At 48.6% G+C, this 20605-nt stretch overlaps 1 protein-coding gene across 4 annotated transcripts in view; it reads left to right on the top strand.

Annotated features, from left to right (window-relative positions):
• Positions 1 to 20605, top strand: part of LOC125706350 (A-kinase anchor protein 13-like) — an 83001-nt gene that overhangs the window by 25679 nt on the left and 36717 nt on the right. For 3 of the 4 annotated variants that reach the window (XM_048973015.1, XM_048973016.1, XM_048973017.1), the window contains exons 5-9: positions 2278 to 2565; positions 6567 to 6732; positions 8624 to 8798; positions 9047 to 11663; positions 12499 to 12575. In XM_048973015.1, the coding sequence (XP_048828972.1) occupies positions 2278 to 2565; positions 6567 to 6732; positions 8624 to 8798; positions 9047 to 11663; positions 12499 to 12575 (3323 nt within the window). Of the gene's footprint in view, positions 1 to 2277; positions 2566 to 6566; positions 6733 to 8623; positions 8799 to 9046; positions 11664 to 12498; positions 12576 to 17999; positions 18198 to 20605 lie in introns of those variants that run through there. The other variant, XM_048973018.1, reaches the window with a different exon arrangement.

The raw sequence follows: 20605 nt of genomic DNA on the forward strand, positions 1-20605 counted from the left end.
TTGTTGACTAGATCAACCCCCCCCCCCCCCCCCCAAAAAAAAAAAAGAGACTGTACTGCCCCCTTGTGGCAGGGATTCTTTTTGTGACTTGGGAGCTTCACAAGGGGGAAAGTGAGCATGGGGTGAGGGGTTGTCGTTTGTTCTGCGCCCTCTGTTATTTCAGTGTGCTTCCTATTGTCTACCCAACCGCTGCCTGCCGATATGCTGTGCGGATCAGCCAGCAGTTCAGGGGCGGCTGGCGGACAGGCCAGCCCGTTCTGAGCAAACATCTGCGGGCACTGTGGATGTTTCTGTGTTACCGGTACAGTGTCAGGACGGAGAAAGAGATCTCGCCCCCACCATGGAGGTCCCTGACGCAGGTTTCCATAAAACCCAGGGTTTGCCGAGAAAGCACAGCCAACAGGAGTTAGCTAACAAGCTAATCATTTACCAGCCTATAAACGATACTGAAAAGGTCGCAGAGCCACACTGACACTCGCCTCTCCACCACCCCTGAAGGCCCCCATGCTCTGCGTAGGAATCATGCATTTTATGGTCATGCCATCACTGGCTACGCCTCCCGCACTTGCCCTGGGCATCATCACTGCTTTCCGTGGTGCTCCGCCCTCGCCGGTCCATAAAACGCCCTCACACCTCATCTCCTGGTGCTTTGTGACAGGAGCCAGTAACCCAGATGGTTCTGTGTTCCGCCCCCCGCCGCCCCCTTTCCCAGAACTCTGCTCTCAGGACACCCTTTTGCTGGAGGGCGCCTTCTCCTATGGCTGTCATCCCTAGAGAACCGCGCCCGAAATGGGTGGGGCCTCATTCTCTGTTTACTCGGGGAGGGGGAGGGGGGGGGGGGGTTCAGCAGATGCCACCTCCTCTTTAAAAGGCCTCCCTCAGGCCCCTGAGGGCCCGCTTTGGCACTCCGTGTCCTAGCTTACTGCCCTGTAACTAATCTACCATTGCAGTCTCACCCCTCTGAACTTTTCAGGCCCTGAGCTCCCCCCCCCCCCACTGCAGTACAGACAAACCCCTCCCAATGTAAAAGTTGTCTTCTTAACAAGAGGAACTGACATCAGATTTTTTTTTGCAAGTGTGTGCATTATGGAACAACTATGTAGCTCTTATAGCCTCCAAATGTACAAAAGGGTGTGTGCAGGTCCCGCTCTGTTTCATGCTGCATAACTGCGAGCAGTAGATGCCTGAATCGCAAGTCCAGAGGTCATTACATGGGAGATCCATGCATGTAGGGATCCGACTCTCCCTAGGGTGACACGCTAGGCCAGGGAAAATTACTAGGCAGGAAGGCACATGCTTAGACAAGGCTAAACTCCAGCTTTGTTTACGATGCCTGGGGTGTCATGTGACTGAGCACATGATGTAATCCAGTACAGGGCTCCTTACCTACAATGCATTAGGAAAAAAATGCTGCACAAAAGGGTTATTTAAAGCTCTAAATTTATCCATCCATCCATTTTCCAAACCGCTTATCGTACTGGGTCGCGGGGGGTCCTGAGCCTATCCCGGAAGCAATGTGCACGAAGCAGGGAACAACCCAGGATGGGAGGGCCAGCCCATCGCAGGGCACACTTACACACCATTCACTCACACATGCACACCTACGGGCAATTCAGCAACTCCAATTGGCCTCAGCATGTTTTTGGACCGTGGGGGGAAACCGGAGTACCCGGAGGAAACCCCACGACGACATGAGAACATGCAAACTCCACACACATGTGACCCAGGCGGAGACTCGAACCCGGGTCCCAGAGGTGTGAGGCAACAGTGCTAACCACTGCACCACCATGCCACTCTAAATTTATGAAACACAAAAAGAATGGAGATCCAGTAAATTTCTGGGTAACATTTTAGTAAAATTTTTGTGATAGTTAAGGAGCACATCTTAAACCAATTATTTGATTCTATATTAGTAAATAAAAAGATTCACTTACAATCACATTACTGAGATGTCTTACTCCTGTCTCACACAGTATTTGCTAAAGCGCTTGTATAGGCTCAGTTATCACTAATGTCTGAGTATGCTTACCAATTCACTCTTTTATATTTGCCAGTGATTTACATGATTTACAAGCAGTTTTGAAAATGCATTGTAACACATTTGTAAGTTTGTTTGCGAATTAATCTTTCTATCTATTAATATATTATCAAATAATTAGTAACAATTTATTAATAAAGTAACAGTCCATAAACTAAAGGGATTGTCTGTTTCTGTACGAACAGCATGACGTTATTTGTTTGGACTAATTTAGTCTTAACTGATTAATTTCCCCCCAGCTCACGATCGCTGCGAGCCTGTCCAGGTGACCCTGTTCGCCTTGAGGTTGGGTCACCCTGCAGCCCTTGTGGCGCAGGCCGGCTTCTCCTTCACGCAGGACCTGGCTTTCAACAAGGAACAGCTCCCAGTGAACCGCGCTGGCCAGGTGGGGGCGCCACTGCTGGCCGAGCCCCATGTTCCACTGCAGGAGCATGAATGGCCGGATGAGGGCCTGACTGTAACCTCGCGCCGCACGGACCAACCGGAGAGCTGCAGTGTGCCAAGCTGCCACCTGGACATAGGTGCTGGTAAGCAGGGGCTGCCTGTGTGGAACAGCAGGGGGCGCTGCAGCTGCAAGATGGCTAGAAGTATCCACCTTCAAATGCTAAAATCATTAAAAGATTACAAAATCAAGCAGCTTAATTATTTAACTTGATCCAAACTGTCATATGTGGCGTTCAGCAAGTAAAAGCTGAAAGAACTTTATGTTTTTTGTCATCAGTGTCTGCCTACAGGATAGCCTGCTGTACCAGCATGCCAAATGTTGTTCACCTGTGAGTTTAATTAGTAGTTAAATATTTAACAGTGGGACTATTTCCAGTATTTTAATGAAATGTCTGCTTCGTATCACAGATAATGTTTTGCCAGGATTTCATTTCTTTTGGGCTGGGGCCTCCTTCTCTAGAGCAGTTTTCAGGTTTCCTCACCAGGGGGTCCTCTAATAATGTTGGAACCCCGGGGTTAATGCACAAGCCCCTCCCCCTTGGGTGTGGCAGTCGGCGGATCAGGCCAATAACAGGCTGCGGTCACCTTACATGTTATTTTTTTGGTCCTGAATGTAACCTGTCTTGAGTTCTTGAAGCTGGGGGAAGCAATTATGCTAACTGGCAAGTGGAGAGCGTTCCCACGGAAGGCTGGGCATGGGAGGGAGCAGTCTGGAGCGCGTCCCAGTGGTCTCTGTCGGCGCTGTGCGGCCCGCCGGCCCGAGGACACTTGTAAAACAGCACAGTCTCGCTGCTGTTTGTCTTGGCTCCACTTTAAATCCCCCCCCCAATGCACGCACTCATTTTACTCTGCCTCCTTTTGGGTCAGAACACTGTGTCCGGATGGCAGTGGCAGATATTCTTAACCAAATATTACTACCCCAGGATTTATTTTCTTTGTTTATAGGGCATGTTATGTATCCCTTGCAGTTTTTAGACTCAAAAGTGTCTTTAGAATCGCAACGGTGCCCACTGTACACTGTGAGCCTCTAGTAGCAGGTGTCCCAGTGGTCTGGGGGTGTTGAAAGGGCATCGGGGGGGGGGGGGTCTTTGACCCCCTATAAAGTGCTTAACCTACTTTCCTTTAGTTAATTTATTCCAGCTGTGTAAAGTGATTTGGAACCTCCTGCTGAACGACTAAAATAACTAGACATTTGAGAGAGATATTTGTCAGGTACAGAATAAAAATATATAATAATGCCAGCCGGTTGGTGAAACTAAAATATACATATTTATGGTAAAGACTGTAGGTGGATGATGACACTGGTGGACATTGTTTATTATTATTTTAGTGCTGTTGTGATGTGGTATTGGTGCAGTACCCGTGGAGATAAACCAGTCTCAATTGTTTATGTAAATAACAAATATGTAATACATGAATGAGTTTTACGCACTGGAAGTAGTTAATTCCCTGTGTGGTCCTGTTTCCCCCTTCTTCAGTCCCTACTCAGCTGCACCTCTGAGGGGGCAGCTCTGCAGATCTGCTCCGGCACTGACTCGGGGACGAGTGGAATCTCGTCAGAGGCTTCTGGTCCTGACTGGTAACCCAGCTCAACCTCATTAACCCCCAGTGTCCAGGAGCAGCGCTAATCTGCCAGCCCCTGTTGTAGCTGCTAACATGATTAACAAAGAGGGAAAAAAAAGAAAGAAATCCCAGATTTCATGTGATGCAGTTTCACCAATGGGGCTGTGAAATCACAGCGAAAATGCCAGTGGCCAGAAAGACACATTCACTGGAGTGACAATCGCACCTAAATCAGTCCAGTGCAGCTGAAAAGGCTGATTAAACGATATACTCTCAGAGCTAATGGCTGGCTAACAATGTTAGCCAAAACAAGGCGCTTGGGATGCTTCCAGTCCCTTGCGCTGATGCAGAATGCAGTGTACGCACGCCCACGTCTTCCGGCATTTGAATCCACCCCGCAGGCAGCATGGCCCCCAGCTGCTATTTCTGGCCAGGGCTCTGAGCTGTTTTTGAGTTTGGCATCTGATCTCGCCATTGGGCTCTTGAATAAGGGCCTTAACCTCAGATGCTCCAGGCACCATGCTTTCTCACTTGAATGTCACTATTGATAAAAGCATCTACTAACTAACTGTAATGAACCCTGGGGTGAGAAGTGTAACATGACGAGAGCATGCAGCTCCACACACAAAGCAGGGGAGGGCCTCGATCCCACACCCTGATGGTATCGGGAAGCAGAGCTGCCCCATTCTACTTCCTCAGATTTGCAGCCTCTGTCAGCTTTTAATTTTGATTTCGCAGGACTTACCATCCAAGGAGTATCTTTTACTCAGCTGAGCACTGAGTGGAAATGAGCGTGACGTGAATCACATCGGATGTAGGACTTTTTTTTTTCATTAATTTTTTTTTTTTGAGGTTTTTTTCTGCATGTCATTTTCAGAATCCGCACCTTCGCATCTGTTTGCTCACAGCGTCTGGTTGGTCAGTGCTATTGACACAATACAGGGGGATCTGCTGTATGAGGTCACTGCTTGGTGATAAGCTGGCTAAGACCACTTGAAGGTGTAATCTCTGGTGTTCTCTGTCGGGGCGGTGACCCCTGCCCCCACCCTGGGCCTTGCGAGCTCCTCTATACTGCGACGATAAGGCCGACCAAATGCCCGACTCCAAGATGGGTCAGTCTCCACGGTGATGGTGCGCTGGGGTGGGCATGGCAGCTAGCCTCGGAGTAGAGGGACCTGTGATACACAGAAGCTGTGACTTAATCCTTTGTAGCTGTAGGCTGGTCAGAGACTAAATCAGCTCAAGGATGATGCCCTTAATCCTCCTGCTCGCGGTCTGTGTGCCGGGTGCCAGGCTGAGAATCACCGGAGAGGGAGGGCCGTTCCACGCCTGGCATGCCCTGCCCCCACCATGCAGGAATGTATGGGGATGCTTTCAGAACAGTTAGCATAATTAGCTCACTGAGATACAACAGCAGTTTCCATCCTGGGGCAAAAACCTTGCAGTCTGTGCTACTTTTGTTCTTTGATTTTATATTTCCAGGTTCTTTTTTTTTTCTTGTTTTTCCTTTTTTAAAAAGGGTATGAATACAGGTGTAGTGACGCTTGGAAGGATGTAGTGTGTGTAGCAGACCGAGCGATACGAAAGCTAGGATGTGCAGTCACACCACGTTGCATGAGGGTCCTTGTATTCTCATGGTACGCATTGGCTGTTTTAAAGGACGTAGCTGTCTCACAGAAGCCTGAGTCATACACAGTTTTCTACAGATGCCATTTGACTCATTTCCCCGACGTCTTGAACAGAGGGTTTGACGAGGACACCTGTCCGTCAGCCTGCCTTTCTGCTTGGTGTATGTTGGGATCTTGTAGTCTCTGATCACAAAGGGTCATTTCAGAACTACTCCATATAACAAATGAGGAACTGGGTAATAGGATTTTTGGTTGGATTTTCTCACTTCCCCTTTAGCTGTTTTATGGTACGCTTCCCTCTGTTTGACAGAGCTACCTTTTAGCCTGTAATATTTACCTTTGACGATTCAAATGTAATAGACTAACTCCTAGTCAGCTTCAAGTCTCACTTTTTTTGTAAGACTGCAACGATAAAAGCAGGAGGTCGGCGAAAGGCTGATAAATCATGCGTAATGCAGTGCATTGAAAGCGTGTGAAACCTTCTAGGGGTTTAATTACGTGGACGGTAATTACGCCACGGCTTTGTGAAATCTAAAAACAGCCCAGCACTTTAGTGTACCTTCCCGTATCTCTATTAGCGGGGATTTGTTTGGGGGCAGGCAGGAGGAGCTCACAGAAAATTGGGTCTTAAGTCACCAGGGCAACACTGTTGTCAACAGGAGCCTTTGTACCAATCAGTTTTTCCCCTTTACTCCTGTCACCTGATTGGCTGGAACGTCTGTCTGTTATATGCCCAGTGAGATGGTTGGCTGGGTGGGTTGTGGGAGGTGGGGCTTCTGTGCTTTCGGTCTGTACAGTAGCGCTTACCGTGCCTAACGTCACCACCCAACCGTTTCCCACTGCTACTCAGCCAGCGTTGTCTCTGTTGACCCCCATCCCACCCCCCACTCCAGATCCTACACCCCAGGAGACTGTGCTGCACACTGCCCCGTGGCCCGATTTCCCGCCGCGGCAGCCGGCTGACCACGAGGCCCCGGGACTGGCCAACGAGCAGGCGGCCCCCCCTCTCTCGCTGGCCGAGACGGGGGACCGAGGACAGCCCCAGCACCTCCTCATCCAGTAAGTGAGTCACTCTACAACCGCCTCCCGCCGCAGGAAGGCACGCTCCAGCGCTGGGGGGGGGGGTATAGAGTGTAGTGCAGAGCCAGGTTGTGTCTGTGAACTGTGGGTTTCGTGTTATTTGGAAGTCGATATAAAGGTGATCTGTCCCCATGCATTAAGCTCAGGTGAATGTGTGAGTGACTGTTTGCTGTATTTCTGCTCAAGTGTTTTCAGGCTTCACTGTTTCAGTGAGTCATAGGTGCTCACACCCACATGTTGGTATTCATATCTTTATGGGGACTCTCCCCACAAAGGCATAGCTCTAATCCCAATAATGGTAACCTTAACCCCTACCCAGCCCTAACCTTAACCATAAGTAACCAAACAAAATACAAAACTTTCGGCTATTTTAGTTTTTTGATTGCAGCCACAGATTATAAGATTGAGGTTTATATTGTGGGAACCTGATATATTCTCTCTGAAGCTAAAACGTAACAGGATGTAAATACAAACGCAGACACACATGCAGATGCATCATGGCAAAGTTAGACAGGCTGTTAAAAATGGGATTAAGACACAGCTGTGGCTTTAACCACCAGTGGCAGGTTTGGGTTATGGGGGGGGCAGCATTAACCCTGCGAGATGACCTGGGCTGATTTGGGGTATGGGGGGGCAGCTTTAACCCTGCAAGATGATTTGGGTTATGTAATCCAATAAATCCAAATCCAAGGTTTAATGTGAAGCCAGTTGTCATCAATTATTAACACATTTTATGGAAAAGTACGCTGGGGGCTTTGTGTGGTAGGGATCGCTCCCGTTCTTCCTTTTTGTGAATGCTGCTGGATGGTTGTCACGCTCTCCTTCTCGGCCCTTTGAATAGGTGACCCTAGCAGCTGACGTTGAAGATGAAGGGGGCTTTTATCTGATGCTGCCAGATGTTGGTTCTCAGTGTTGATCGGCTTTTAGACACATCAGTGTCATTCTTGCAAAGTCGTATCTCTCTTTTATGTACAAGATACAAGATCTTTATTGTCACTGTACAAGGACAATGAGATTTGGATCCTCCCATAGAAGCCTCAGCAAAAACCTTGCAGGCTAAAGAAAATGTATGGAATAAAAGAAAAATACATTGAATAAAATAACACAGCAATTGCAGTACATAGTTTAAAAGTATAGGAGGACTATTGGGCATGAATTATTACACATGAGAAATTGTTGCACCTGAGAAAAGCCTCAGTTGAGAGTGCAGGAAGTACAAACAGCATTATTGCACAGTATAATGGATCACATGGAATATGGTTGAGATACTGAGATAAATGAGACAGCAGCATTGTCATACAGTCAACATGGGTGGAGCCAAGAGAGTTTAAAGTGGATATTTCTGCTTGTGTAGTGCCTGATGTGTGCAGTGTGGATAAGTCACTGTACAGTTCAATCTGGTGCTGCTGTGAGGTGGGGCTAGACACTGTTCTGCGGTTTTGAGTGTACAGGACTCTCTAGTGCTTGCCGGATGGCAGAAGAGCATTTGGGTCCAGGGTCGGTTAGATCACTGTGGATGTTTTGTGACTGACAGAGTGCCCCTTACAATTTGTTTGTGTTTGTGTGTTTATGTGTGTGGGTGTATGTACCTCTTTATTTCCTATGAAAACTCACACAGATTGCATGCGTGCATTCATTCAGTTCTTATTCCGAAAGGCTGCAGTGACAGTTAGAAACTGAACAGGTGAGGAGAAGCAGCTCTGTTTAGGGGCTTAAGCACACAGTCGGCCCGCATTGCGAGGCGGGGTGGGGTGTGCTAAATCGCTTAAAATTAGCTGACTGCCGCGTGGAGATTAAAGCCAAGGTGTGCCGTAGAGCGAGCCACGTGTCAGCCGCAGATATTCTGAGCTGATCGTTTGCGGCAATACAGGGCCGAGGCTGCAGGACCACATCCAGAGGCTCCCTTGCTGCCCAGTCCTGGAGGCCGGGCGGTGCAGCACCACCCAGGCCTGAACACCTACACATTGACAGTGGCCACAGACCAGGGAGACACGCCCCTAGGCCTGCAGGAGGATGTGGACCAGCTGACGCAGATAATTAATCAGGTGAGTTGGGTTCGTGCCCATTCTTCCTGGTTCGATCAGTGGAAGTGTTACCCCCCCCCCCCCCCCCCCCCCCGCTGGGTGTGTGAAGCTTTGCCGTCATCCCCTGTCTGTTGTCATAAAGGTGTAGTGTGCATAGAGATGAACAAAAAGCACAGTTGCGTAACAGAATTTGTTTTTTTTACATTTCGCCTGTTCACTCAGAGAACCATTTGCTGAGGTGCTGTGTGTCTGCCCGCTTCTCTCGTTAGGGAGGACCCTCGTTTCGGCCGCAGTCAGAGCTGCCGGGCGCCACCCATGAATGCGTTACAAGCGCAGGAGTGGCTGCACATGACTGTGGCTCTAGCGTGACAGAGCAGAAGTCCATTTCTGAAGATTTCTCTGGAGAACACAGGCAGGGGGCCCAGTTACTGAGGCAGTCGGAACAATCCGAACCCCCCTCGTGCAGTGGAGGCTCTGATGTCGAGGCGGACCCCTGTCTGCACCATGGTGTAGATTGTGGTGCTCAGGAGGAAAAGGAGGTGGGGGCAGCCCCTGTTTGCTTCACAGAGTCCAGGAACGAGTCAGCAGATAGCAGAGACGCCGCCCTGGCTTTGGAGGTGGGGCCTGACCCAGCTTTCAGTGAGCTGTCTTGGGGAAGCCGGCAAGAGGAAACTGATACTAACCTCGGCACAATCAGAGTGCTGCAGGGCCGCCTGGGGGGGGCTGATATTTCGAGCCAGGAAGCAGTGAGAACAGCAGAAAGGGCGGGTGCAAAGCCGCCACACGATAACGAAAAATCAGTCCTTGGCGAGAGCACCATCTCAACAGATATGGGCCACTCACACTCTCAGGAGAACCCAGGAACATCCCATGATGATTCTGAGAAGGTCTCTCGGGACCCAGCGCAGATAGACGTGATCATGAAAGAAACCACAACCACTTCGGACTTACAGGAAGGAGAGGAAGGTGAAATGGAGGCTACCAGTGTGGCAGAGGCAGATCGCCCCACACGGGACCACTCAGATTTATCTGCCAGCCAGTGGGGTGGCCAAGACTTCGAAGGGGCTGTGGCCAGAGCCGAACATCCGTGCCCCTCGACTATTAGCGAGGCAGACTTAGAACTGGGGACGAGCCTTTGCGAACAAAGCCAGGAAACAGCTGCGGTGGATTACGCTGAAGCAGACGGGAGCGACGGCCTCACACTGAATAACAAGCAGCCTACGGAGGCAGAGTCCGTGCAGAATGACTGTGGGGAGCTGGATTTAGAGACGCAGGAGCCATGCAAGCTGGACTGTGCCTCAGAATTGACCCCCGAAACTATGGCTGAAAGTGCAGAGGTCAAGAAGGAGAACTGTGACCAAGATGAGAACGCGGCGTCCTGTGGGTCAGAATTGGAAGCACAGTTCTGTGACTCGTTAGAGGCATCTATCCCGATGGAGTTGTCCCTACCAGCAGAATATCAAAATTGCTGTGAAATTTCTACTCCAGATCCTGCATCAGAAAATGGAGACGTCTTATCTAAGGTAAATGAGCCGACAGAAAATGATTTCCCTAACGCAATAGAGGCTGAGTCTCTTATAGAAAACAGTGATGACATGACAAGTGTCATTTTGGGGGATTTAAGTCAAGACAGCACTCAGCATCCTCACAATACTGAAGAGCACACTCTCGAGATTGGCATGGAGAATACACTGTCAGAGGGAAAGGACCCTGAAGTAACTGCAACACAGGAAGGGGGTCCTACGGAGGTGGGAGAAACTAATGGAATCGTGCCTCTGCTTTCCGTTCCCTTTTCCAATGAGGAGGAAGCCCTGAATTCAGTGATTGGCCCCACAACTGTAGAAGAGGATAGATCAGCAATGTGTGGTGAAGTAACATCAGCTCAGGAATACAGTCTTGAGGGGGAGATGGAAGACAATGGAAGGTCCACTGCTGCAAACAGCATTGACGTAAAATCTGAATCCTCACTCTCCAGTGATTTAGAGGACATAGGTGGAAATATCGGTGATGTGGCTCTTGGAAAGAACATCTCAAATGAAGTGATCTCCACAGAGGAAACGGTTCACCCGGCGGTCACGGACGTGAGCAAACCATTAGAAGAAAGCAAAACTGTTGTGCATCTAGAACCTGAGGTTCCCCCCAAACAGGATCTCGAGGGCCAGTTGTTGCCTGACTCTGAGGTATTGTGCAATGAGAAACCACCGGAATCTTCCGTAGAAGATGTGCAAGCAGCCCCCTCACATGACCATCCTGGGACGGATATTGGCAGCCAAAAGGAGCAGAAGGACACTGACAGATGTGAGGTGATACAGGAAACACAGGAGACTGAGCCAGAGTCAAGTGTTACTCAGAAACCGCTCACATCTGCGGACCAGCAGGTTGTGGGAGAAGGTCTCCTTCTTCCGGAGAACGACCAGACTGATGGTCATGAACACAGTACCTCCCATTCTACCCCTGACGGCAGCCCTGTTGTGTCCGAGGAGAGTATCCCACATGAAGAAATATGTGTAAATGGTGAGGAGTCGGACACTGCGGGTAGCAGTGTGGCAACAGGGAGCGCCAATGAGGACACCGCTGAGGTGGAACTTCTTACCTCCAATTCAGTTTTAGAGAAGGTCTCTGAGCAAAAAGACCCCGAATCTCCTATAGGGGAGGTTGTGACTCGCCGTAATGAGCTGGCAGTTCCTGCCGGGTCCATGGAGCAAGTGAGTGAGCTGACTGCCCCGGATTCCCTGGGGCTCCGTTCTCCCCTGGACCGAGGCAGCAGCCCAATTGCTGAGGCTGAACATGTGCAAGTGGCAGAGATGATGGGGAAAGTGTCCGAGGAAGAGCCCAGTAACACGTCGGGCCAGGAGACCGTCGGCAGCGGAGAGGTCCCCACAGCAGGTGAGAGGCCGGGTCGACGGTGTGCTTGGTGTGATCTTAATACATGCTGTCCTACTGCTATGTCACTGTCTCCAAGATAAAACTACTCCAGTGATCCACCGAGAAGCCAGTTGTTTATCCTCCTGAAATATAAACACAACACTTAAAACCTACCATCAGCTCAGCTCAGTGTGGCACATGCTGTAATAGGAGAATATGTGCTCATCTAGGCCCCATCCATCGCATTGTAATTAAATGACACTGTCAGCTGGCTTCAAAGTTACACTGTTTCTCATCCTGCGTCTGTCAGTGAGACCCTGTCTGTTCAGCTACAGCCTGTTTCTGTGAGCTAAGAAGCAGTTCCTTTTTTAAAGGCTATACTTATTATTTCTGTTTCAAGAACGTGTGAAAGCAAATATAGTATATTATATAATAATAATTAATTTGGATATTAATGTATCTGCCACAGACCATCGCATCTAAATTTATATTAATTAACAAGAAAGTGACCAAATTAACATGAACAGCAGTGTAGTGTTAGTGTATTGTAACATAATTGAAGTCTAGTTAAAAATATCTAAAGCTACATTTTTATAAGCTTTACAGTGTCTGATGTCTATTTTTCTGTTTTCTGGTAATCGGGTTTTAAATTCCATCTCTATCAGAAATCTAAAGTAAAGCTTTTGAATGATTTTATTTTCTCCACTGTGCCACTTTCACAAATGGATTGATGGGTGTTCTGAGTGAACTGGGCGACCGGTGTGAGGTTCAAAGGTGACCACACAGTCCGGGGGCTGGAGGCAGACGACGATTGGGTCTGCTTCTCCTATGGCTGAGTCCTCGTCTCTTCCTACAGCTGCAGCTGGAGAGGCAGCGGCCAGCGAGAAGGACTCGTCCTCCAGCGTGAGGATGGATGACGTAGGTGCTGTAGGGGTGAGTGTCAAGTGCTTTTTAATGGTCACTGTGCTGATTTTTATGACATGAAGGATGTTTTCTTAAGGACTCTCTTTTTTCCCGGAAGGACCTGCTGGTGTGCAGGCTGTGCTGTAGCAGAGGTCCACTTGCCCACAGTGGGGAAGCCCCTTAGGTGTGGGCTCTGGGCGTTTAGTTTTACAGGAGGACATGAAGGGATGATGTCATGGGCTAAATGTGTGTGCAGGAGATGATGGCATTCTCCACCCATAATGTACAAGCCCCTGTGGCTGCTTCCATAAGCGCTAAGAATGGGATTGTGTCATCTTCCTGTGGAGGTCAGCATTGTTTCCAGAATTTCCATTGTTTATGGAGCATATGCCCAGTGGTATAGGACTGCTTTTATGAAAAAGTAAGCATTCATTGGTCAGTTCCAATCCTATCATTGAGTATTAAGATACAGAAAATCCTCCACATGCAAACCTTCAAGATGAGAACTTTGAAAGATGTGAGCATGTATGTCCAATAAATTAAAAATTGTTTCAATAATTGCAAAATAAGTATCTGTGCCGCGAATTCAAATTTCATGGCAGCGCGCAAGTTACTTCCTGTCTTTTGCGGCTTCAGACGTGCATAGATATTCTAGGTAAGGAAACGAATGCTCGCTCATTACCGGAAAGCGAGATCAGCTGACTGAAAATGAGGGGAAAATAAAGAACTCAATTGTTGGTTGTTAAAATGCATCCAAAATCAATAACAAGCATCCAAATGTTAACTTGTAAAAGCATGCATTTTCGGTAGGAGTTGAGAAGAGGGCGGTTGGTTAGGTGCGCAAATGCAGTGTGGGTTAGCTTGGTAACGGTAATGAGATCAACTGATGGAACACAGTGGGAATAAATAGTTCTCAGTTGTTTCTTGTTAAAATACACCCCAAATATATAAAACATACAAATGCTAACTTTTAAAAGTATTTTCTTATGTATAAATAGCTCTACTGTATGTACATGTTTTCTATTGGGGTTGATGGTTAGGGATTGTAGCACCAACAGCTGGACGCCTAGGCTCACTTTGCTGGACTTTCAAACATTTGAACTTGCGAACCCACTATAGGATTGGAACTTGTTTGTAACTTGGGGACTTACTGTACATGTATATATTTGACCTTATCCCAATATATCTAGCTTGCTATTTATCTACCATGGATCTTGTGTCTGCTAAATAAGTATATACTGCTGAGAGAACTTTATTCGTAAGGTAGTACTGGTACCTAAGGTAGAACTGTTTTGTTATGATTCCAGGGACGTGAACCTATAACCTTCTGGTGTTGGAGCTGAGGATGAGCTGTGGATTGGGAAGGGATAGTGCTGTTGCCAGGCTTGAATTATGGGTTATTAACAAGCTTGGGCGTGTCCCTCTGCCTTAATGGGTGTTTTGGTTTCTTCTGGCAACCACAGCTGCCTTTGTAGGTTCATGTCTACTCAGCATTTGACGGACGGCGGTTTTATCATTGCGTTTGGCCAAGATCCCACAAGTGGCCAAGATCATCACACGCCTCCAAAGGCGCAGAAATCAGCAGCTAGACTGAGTCAGGAGCCTCAGTAGGGGAGTATTCCTCTGGCAGTTTCATGTGGGAATATTTCTCATTCTGTGAAGAGGGATAATTAGAATGAAAAACCCAAGATTCAGGATCTGTGTTTGGTGCACGGTGGTGATATGTCCGAGTAGCATGTTGCTGACCTGTGAACAACACAGTGAACCTATCTCACCTTCAACAGGTCATCAAAGTCAGAAAGTAAATGATTCTTCTGTAGGTGTTAAGAATAGCTGTATTTTACATATGTTGTTTTCAGCTCATTTAAATGACTGTTGTGGACAGTTTCAAAAAACAAGCATTGTTAATATCAAGCTTTAAAATGGTGTGCTTTAATGTTCATTAACACATTCAATAAGCATACAGATAAAATATGCTCAAAAGTTTTTTTCTGCAGCATGGGAAAGGATTTTTATAAGCTTTGATACATTTAGAAACAAAATTACTTAGTGTTTGGTTTCATTCACAGAGCGTTCTTAGACTCCCCCTTGTGTTCACTTTTGGTATAACAGTTTCCAGATGTGCTGCCTTGGGTGGCACTTTCGTGGTTGATACTGAGGAAGGTATAATTGCTGTGGTTAATGAGCTGTTATACACTTATATAGCTGCACAGATACATTTTCGAGAAATTAATCGCTAGAGGAAATGAGCCTCTTGGAGCAGAACCACATTTCACAAACATTTTCAAAAAAAATCTTGGGACTTAAGGCTTCAATAATTTCTGCAGATCAGGTAATGGTGGTGAATTGCAGACAGTTGCATGGAATGTACTCTCTGATCGTTAAGCTGTTTCTTTCGGCACCTCTCCTTGTTTGGGGCCCAGGATGTGTCAGGGAGCTGAGCTGTGGTCTGGAGCTGCCCATCGCTTGTTTTGAATCACTAATTCCTGCAGCATCTCCTGATGCCTCTTACTCATTCCAGGTGATTATCGTAAGCGAACGGCCGTGTTTACAATCCAATCTAGCTATTGAGCAGGTCTTAAAGGGCGAAATATAGCCGGGAGTTGTGTGACAGTCTGAATGGCATGCACAGCTATCGGTAGAGATTGGGGTGGATATCCTCAATGCAGCCCTGTGGAAAGGGCTTGGCGGGGAGTTGAATGTTGCATCCAGTGAGGCAGGTACCACTGAAGCGCACGGTTTCAGAGGCCTGCTGTTCCACTGCTGGAGAAGCGCGGCCTTGCTGAACGGCACTCAGAGACACATCCAGCCAGACACACTGAGCCCATTCATCGGTCCCCGACCGGGGTGGAGTTTAGGCTCTGTTTATCGGGGGGGGGGGTGTGAGAGCGGGATCAGCTCCATCTGCATTGCACTTTTGCGACGGGGGTGTCCCGATGCATGCTGCTTCACAGGTGAACATTCTGGAACATTCCGGAGGCGCACTGGCTAATGTGTCTCTCCATCTTTGTCACCTTCCCACTCTGACATCTCTGTCTCTGGGTTTGCAGGGGCCTTATACTGTGAGAAGGGGCTTGATGTGGGGGTCTGTTTGTATGTCTAGTGGAAGTCAGTGTAGAAGCCTAGAAATCTTACCACCCCCCCCCCCAAGTTATTCATCCAACTTTTTGTGTCTGAGGTAAAAAAATATCTGATATACTGAAGGATGAGTAAACCATTATTATTATTTTGCTGTTAAATGTAATATTGTTGTTAGGTCTAGTTTCAATAAAAGACTTCTTTTTGGGGGAGTGTGATTGGCCATACGTTCTCTCTAGTGTGTGAAAATGGTCTGTCGTAGGACTGTGAGACTCGTGAAATGTGGAAGGGTTTACTCTGGGGGGGGGGGGGGGGGGGGGGGGCTTGGGGGTGCACAGTGGGCCCAGCCTCAATAAAAACAGGAAGCCATGTGGTGGTGTATGTGTGGTGTGGCAGCGCGTGTGAGGGGTATGTATGTGTGTGTGTCTGTGTGTGTGTCTGGGTCTGGGTGTGTATGTGTGTGTGTCTGTGTCTGTGTCTGTGTGTGTCTGTGTGTGTGGTGTGTGTGTCTGTGTGTGTGTGGTGTGTGTGTCTGTGTGTGTGTGGTTATCGGTGTGTGTGTGTGTGTGTGGTTATGAATGTCTGTGTATCTGTGTGTGTGCGTCTGTGTGTGTGTGGTATGTATGTCTGTGTGTGTGTGTGTGTATGTATGTGTGTGTGTGTGTGTCTGTGTGTGTGTCTGTGTTTGTGTATCTGTGTCTGTGTGTGTGTGGTGTGTGTGTCTGTGTGTGTGGTTATCAATGTCTGTGTGTGGTTATGAATGTCTGTGTGTGTGTGTGTGTGTGTGTGTATATGTATGTGTGTGTATGTATGTCTGTGTGTGTGTTTGTGTATCTGTGTCTGTGTGTGTGTGGTGTGTGTGTGTCTGTGTGTGTGTGTTTGTGTATCTGTGTCTGTGTGGTGTGTGTGTGTGTGTGGTGTGTGTGTGTGTGTCTGTGTGTGTGTGTGTATGTATGTCTGTGTGTGTCTGTGTGTGTGGTTATCAATGTCTGTGTGTGTGGTTATCAATGTCTGTATCTGTGTGTGTGCGTCTGTCTGTGTGTGTGTGGTTATGAATGTCTGTGTGTGTATCTGTGTGTGTGGTATGTCTGTGTGTGTGTGTGGTATGTATGTCTGTGTGGTATGTCTGTGTGTGTGTGTGGTATGTATGTCTGTGTGGTATGTCTGTGTGTGTGTGTGTGTGTGTATCTGTGTGTGTGTGTGTGTGTGTGTGTGTGTGTGTGTGTATGTGTGTATGTGTGTGTGTGTGTCTGTGTGTGTCTGTGTGATGAACAGCATTGATCAGGGCTCATGGGCCCTTGTAATTCCTGGATCCCACAAGATAAAATCTCTGAAGTTTTAGTAAAGAAAAATCACCACATAGATCTTCTTGGAAAATGTTATTATGAAGGAGCTTCGACGCTTAAGCCAGCGGTGGCACACAAACATGCACCATAATCAGTTTCCCCATTTAGCTTTTATGCTTTATACTGTATTTTAATTTCTTTTTAATTCCTTTTATTCTAAACATTTAGAACTTTTGGGCTAAGTTCAAAAGTGGGAAAAATTCTATTTGCGAAATATTTTTAGGGTGATGTTTTCCCCACCAAAATGTCAGAGTATCGGTCATCCCCCCCTTGGAAAAAAGCAGCTTTGGGGCTGTGGCCTGCCGTTTTTCCTGAACCAGCCAAAGGAATTTGACTCACACTCCACTTTTCCAAACGTTTAAGCTGCGTTCCATTGGGCTGCTTAACTGCATTAATTTCAGGGAGGCTGAGCTGCATAAGAGCTGCCTGTGTTGCTGTTCTCTGGCTGGGCGCCCTGCACAGGTCCAGTGCTGCGGCTTTTGTTTATTGACATTGTCACTGTGTCACATACTGTAGTATTACAGTCTGTCTTCTGCTAACTATTACAGCTAACTACCCTTAGCTGTGATTTATTTATTAGTTTTTTTTATGGTTTTCCTCCTTTTTAATTGATTTACTCTACAAATTTGCCCTGATAAATTGTTTTCATGTTGCAGTGTCATTTTTGTAAGTATTTGGTGACTTGATCTTTGGTCACCATGATGATTCAGAGCAAAACATTCAGAATGAAGGATTACTGTGAGACGGTGTCCCGGCCCTCTGCTATCTCACTTCCTGCATCGGATGCTCCGTGTGCCGAGTCGGCCGGTGGCCGGGAGCGCTCCCGGCCGATCCCGGCTTTTCCTCAAGCGCTCAGTGGTGATTCATTGCATCTCCGGAGCACAGTTGGGAGAGAAGTGATGGCGTGTAGAGAGAGACCAACAGGCGCACTCACACACACGAAAGCGAGTGCGCACACACACACACAAACGGGAAGCGAGAGGGAGGGAATGGGATTAAACGGGAGAGCGAGGGGGAGAGAGAGGAAGCCAGAGGGCTGGTTCTCCGCACAGATGTGAAAGATCGGCAGCTCCTCATTCTTCCTGAAGCTGCAGCCAGAGCAGCTTTTCGGCACTGCAGTCCTGCCCGTTGCTGTTTTCAGGGTGGGGGGAAGATGTACGAGCGACACAAACGCAGATACAGTCTGTGTGCCAGGGGCGAGCCGGCCGTGGATGTGCTTTTGATCAAGGTATGGATCTGTTGCGTCTGCGGAGACCATCCGCTCCTGTCTGCCTCGTTTGCTTTCATTTCTTCGCTCGGCAAACCTCGCATCTGTGCTCGTTCATGAGCACCAGCCTTACAGATAAGTTTAAAAAGTCCAGGTTTCTTCATCTTGCAATGTTTCAGTTTTTAACCATAAAAAGATAACATCTGCAAATTTCTTTTAAAGTAGTTTAATGGCAGCACAAGGCTTTGTTGGCTAACTTAAGCACATTCGTATTTTTTGTGGGGACACACTGTACCCTGCCGTCGGACGGGCTGCGCTTGGCCATCCCAGACAGTCAAACTGTCAAACGGGGGCGTGTCCTGTGAGGGTGGGGATTGTCCTGCCCTGTACGGGTACACACTTCTGTACGGGTCTTTTGCCGGCTCCTCATCCAGCTTGCCTCCAAATCTCTGAAGTATGACTTGTGTGCTGTGTCGGGAGCGCTCCGGGCGGTGTGCTGTGTCGGGAGCGTTCCGGGCGGTGTGCTGTGTCGGGAGCGCTCCGGGCGGTGTGCTGTGTCGGGAGCGCTCCGGGCGGTGTGCTGTGTCGGGAGCGCTCCGGGCGGTGTGCTGTGTCGGGAGCGCTCCGGGCGGTGTGCTGTGTCGGGAGTGCTCCGGGCGGTGTGCTGTGTCGGGAGTGCTCCGGGCGGTGTGCTGTGTCGGGAGCGCTCCGGGCGGTGTGCTGTGTCTGGTGCGCTCCGGGCGGTGTGCTGTGTCTGGTCGGTCTGCGGTCATCAGTCTGCTGTGGGACTGTGACTGTTTCATCAGTGCAGCCAGTAGTAAGGGAGCTTGAGACTCATTTTAGGGGATTGGCCTCTTTTCCCGTCACAGCATGTGAAAACGTCACAGCATGCGAATAACTGTAAAGACCCTCTGTACCGTGGTGCGACTGCTGCGGATGTAGGTTGTATGGGACCCAAAGGGCACAGTTTGCATGGCTGTGGGGGACCAGGAGAGTGTGTGATCGACCAGAGGCAGAGGGGTGCGGAGCCGGAAGGAGCTGTTAGGTACCGCAGTACCGTTACTGATGGATGACTCTGCTGTCATGTTCCCGGTCGTCCCAGTCGGCCTTTTCACACCTCTCTGTCATGTACGTCTCCGTCCTGGTGACGTCATGCTTCGCAGAGTCGGGTTTCAAACTTTGCCTGTAAACTCTGGTATTTTAAGCAAGCTGCCCCCCCCCCCCATGGTTTTCCTCCCGCCCTGAAGCCGAGCCCGGTTTTCCCTTGCGGGCCGGGTTGCCGTTCAGGGACCCTCCTTGGTGGAGGTCCAGGAGGAGAGTTGCAGGATGGGACAGGATCCTAACAGTTCCTGCTGCATGGCGGCCTTGGTCCAGCCCGGTGGAAACTGGCACTGAGCCCAGTGACTTCATGCTACTGCGTCTGAACATGCTGGTTCTCACACTCAGCTCTGCCGTCTCTTTGGCCAAGAAAACAAACACGTCTTAAAGGGGAAGCCTTAGTAATGACCCTCCGTTCTGCGGCGCCCACGGCCCTCAGCCCACCGAAGGCGCTTCAGCCCAGACACTTGGACGGCGTCTCAAAGCCTCAGTCACTGATGATTATGTTCTAGCTGTTTATATTCTGGTGCTGAATGGATCCTAACGCCTTGTAGCCAGACACATGTGAAGGGCAGCAAGTGGTCAAGAAACTCAACACTTGAACACTCTGCTGTAGCAGACAGATGTGTGTGTCTTGATAAAAATAATGTGTGTGTCTGTAAATGCTATGTGTTTCTATCTGTGTGTATGTAACCACTGCCTACATGCATTGTGCCATCCCTGCCATTCAGAGAGTCTAGAGTACAGGGTGTGAAATATGTGGTTGTTTACAGTCAGGGGTGATGGTTGGGCTCTGGTGGATCTCATCACTGTGGCAGTGGCCTGTCCTCACTGTGTGTGTGTGTGTGTGTGTGTGTGTTAATTTCCCCTCTGCACTGGCCTGTAAGGTATGTAGTGATCTGAATGTGCCCATGAAGCTACACAGTCTCCAGGATTGTGTGTGTGCCCCCCCCCCTCCTGTAACATATGGGCCTGGTGTTCTTACCCCACAGTGAAGCAGGACAGACCTTCAAAGGGGCTTTGTGTCCTAACAGCCTTCGCTGGTGGACCGTGCTCTGCTGACAAGCGGCAGTGGCGTGCTATGCTCATTTCATGTGTGGGGACCCCCTGTAGGGCTCTCCCCCGTACACATGCAGACACACACGGTACTCTCGTAATTACTCATTACTATGGGGAATCTCCATTCATTTCTATGGGAAAAAGTCTAATCACAACAAAACGACCTTAAGCCCAACGCAACCCTAACCTTAAGCAACCAAATAAAATGAGATTTTTGGCGTTTTTATTTTTTCGATTTGCATTGAAAAATGGTCCCCACAATGTCTATATAT

Source organism: Brienomyrus brachyistius, chromosome 13 (genome assembly GCF_023856365.1).
Source record: "Brienomyrus brachyistius isolate T26 chromosome 13, BBRACH_0.4, whole genome shotgun sequence".
Taxonomy (NCBI): domain Eukaryota; kingdom Metazoa; phylum Chordata; class Actinopteri; order Osteoglossiformes; family Mormyridae; genus Brienomyrus; species Brienomyrus brachyistius.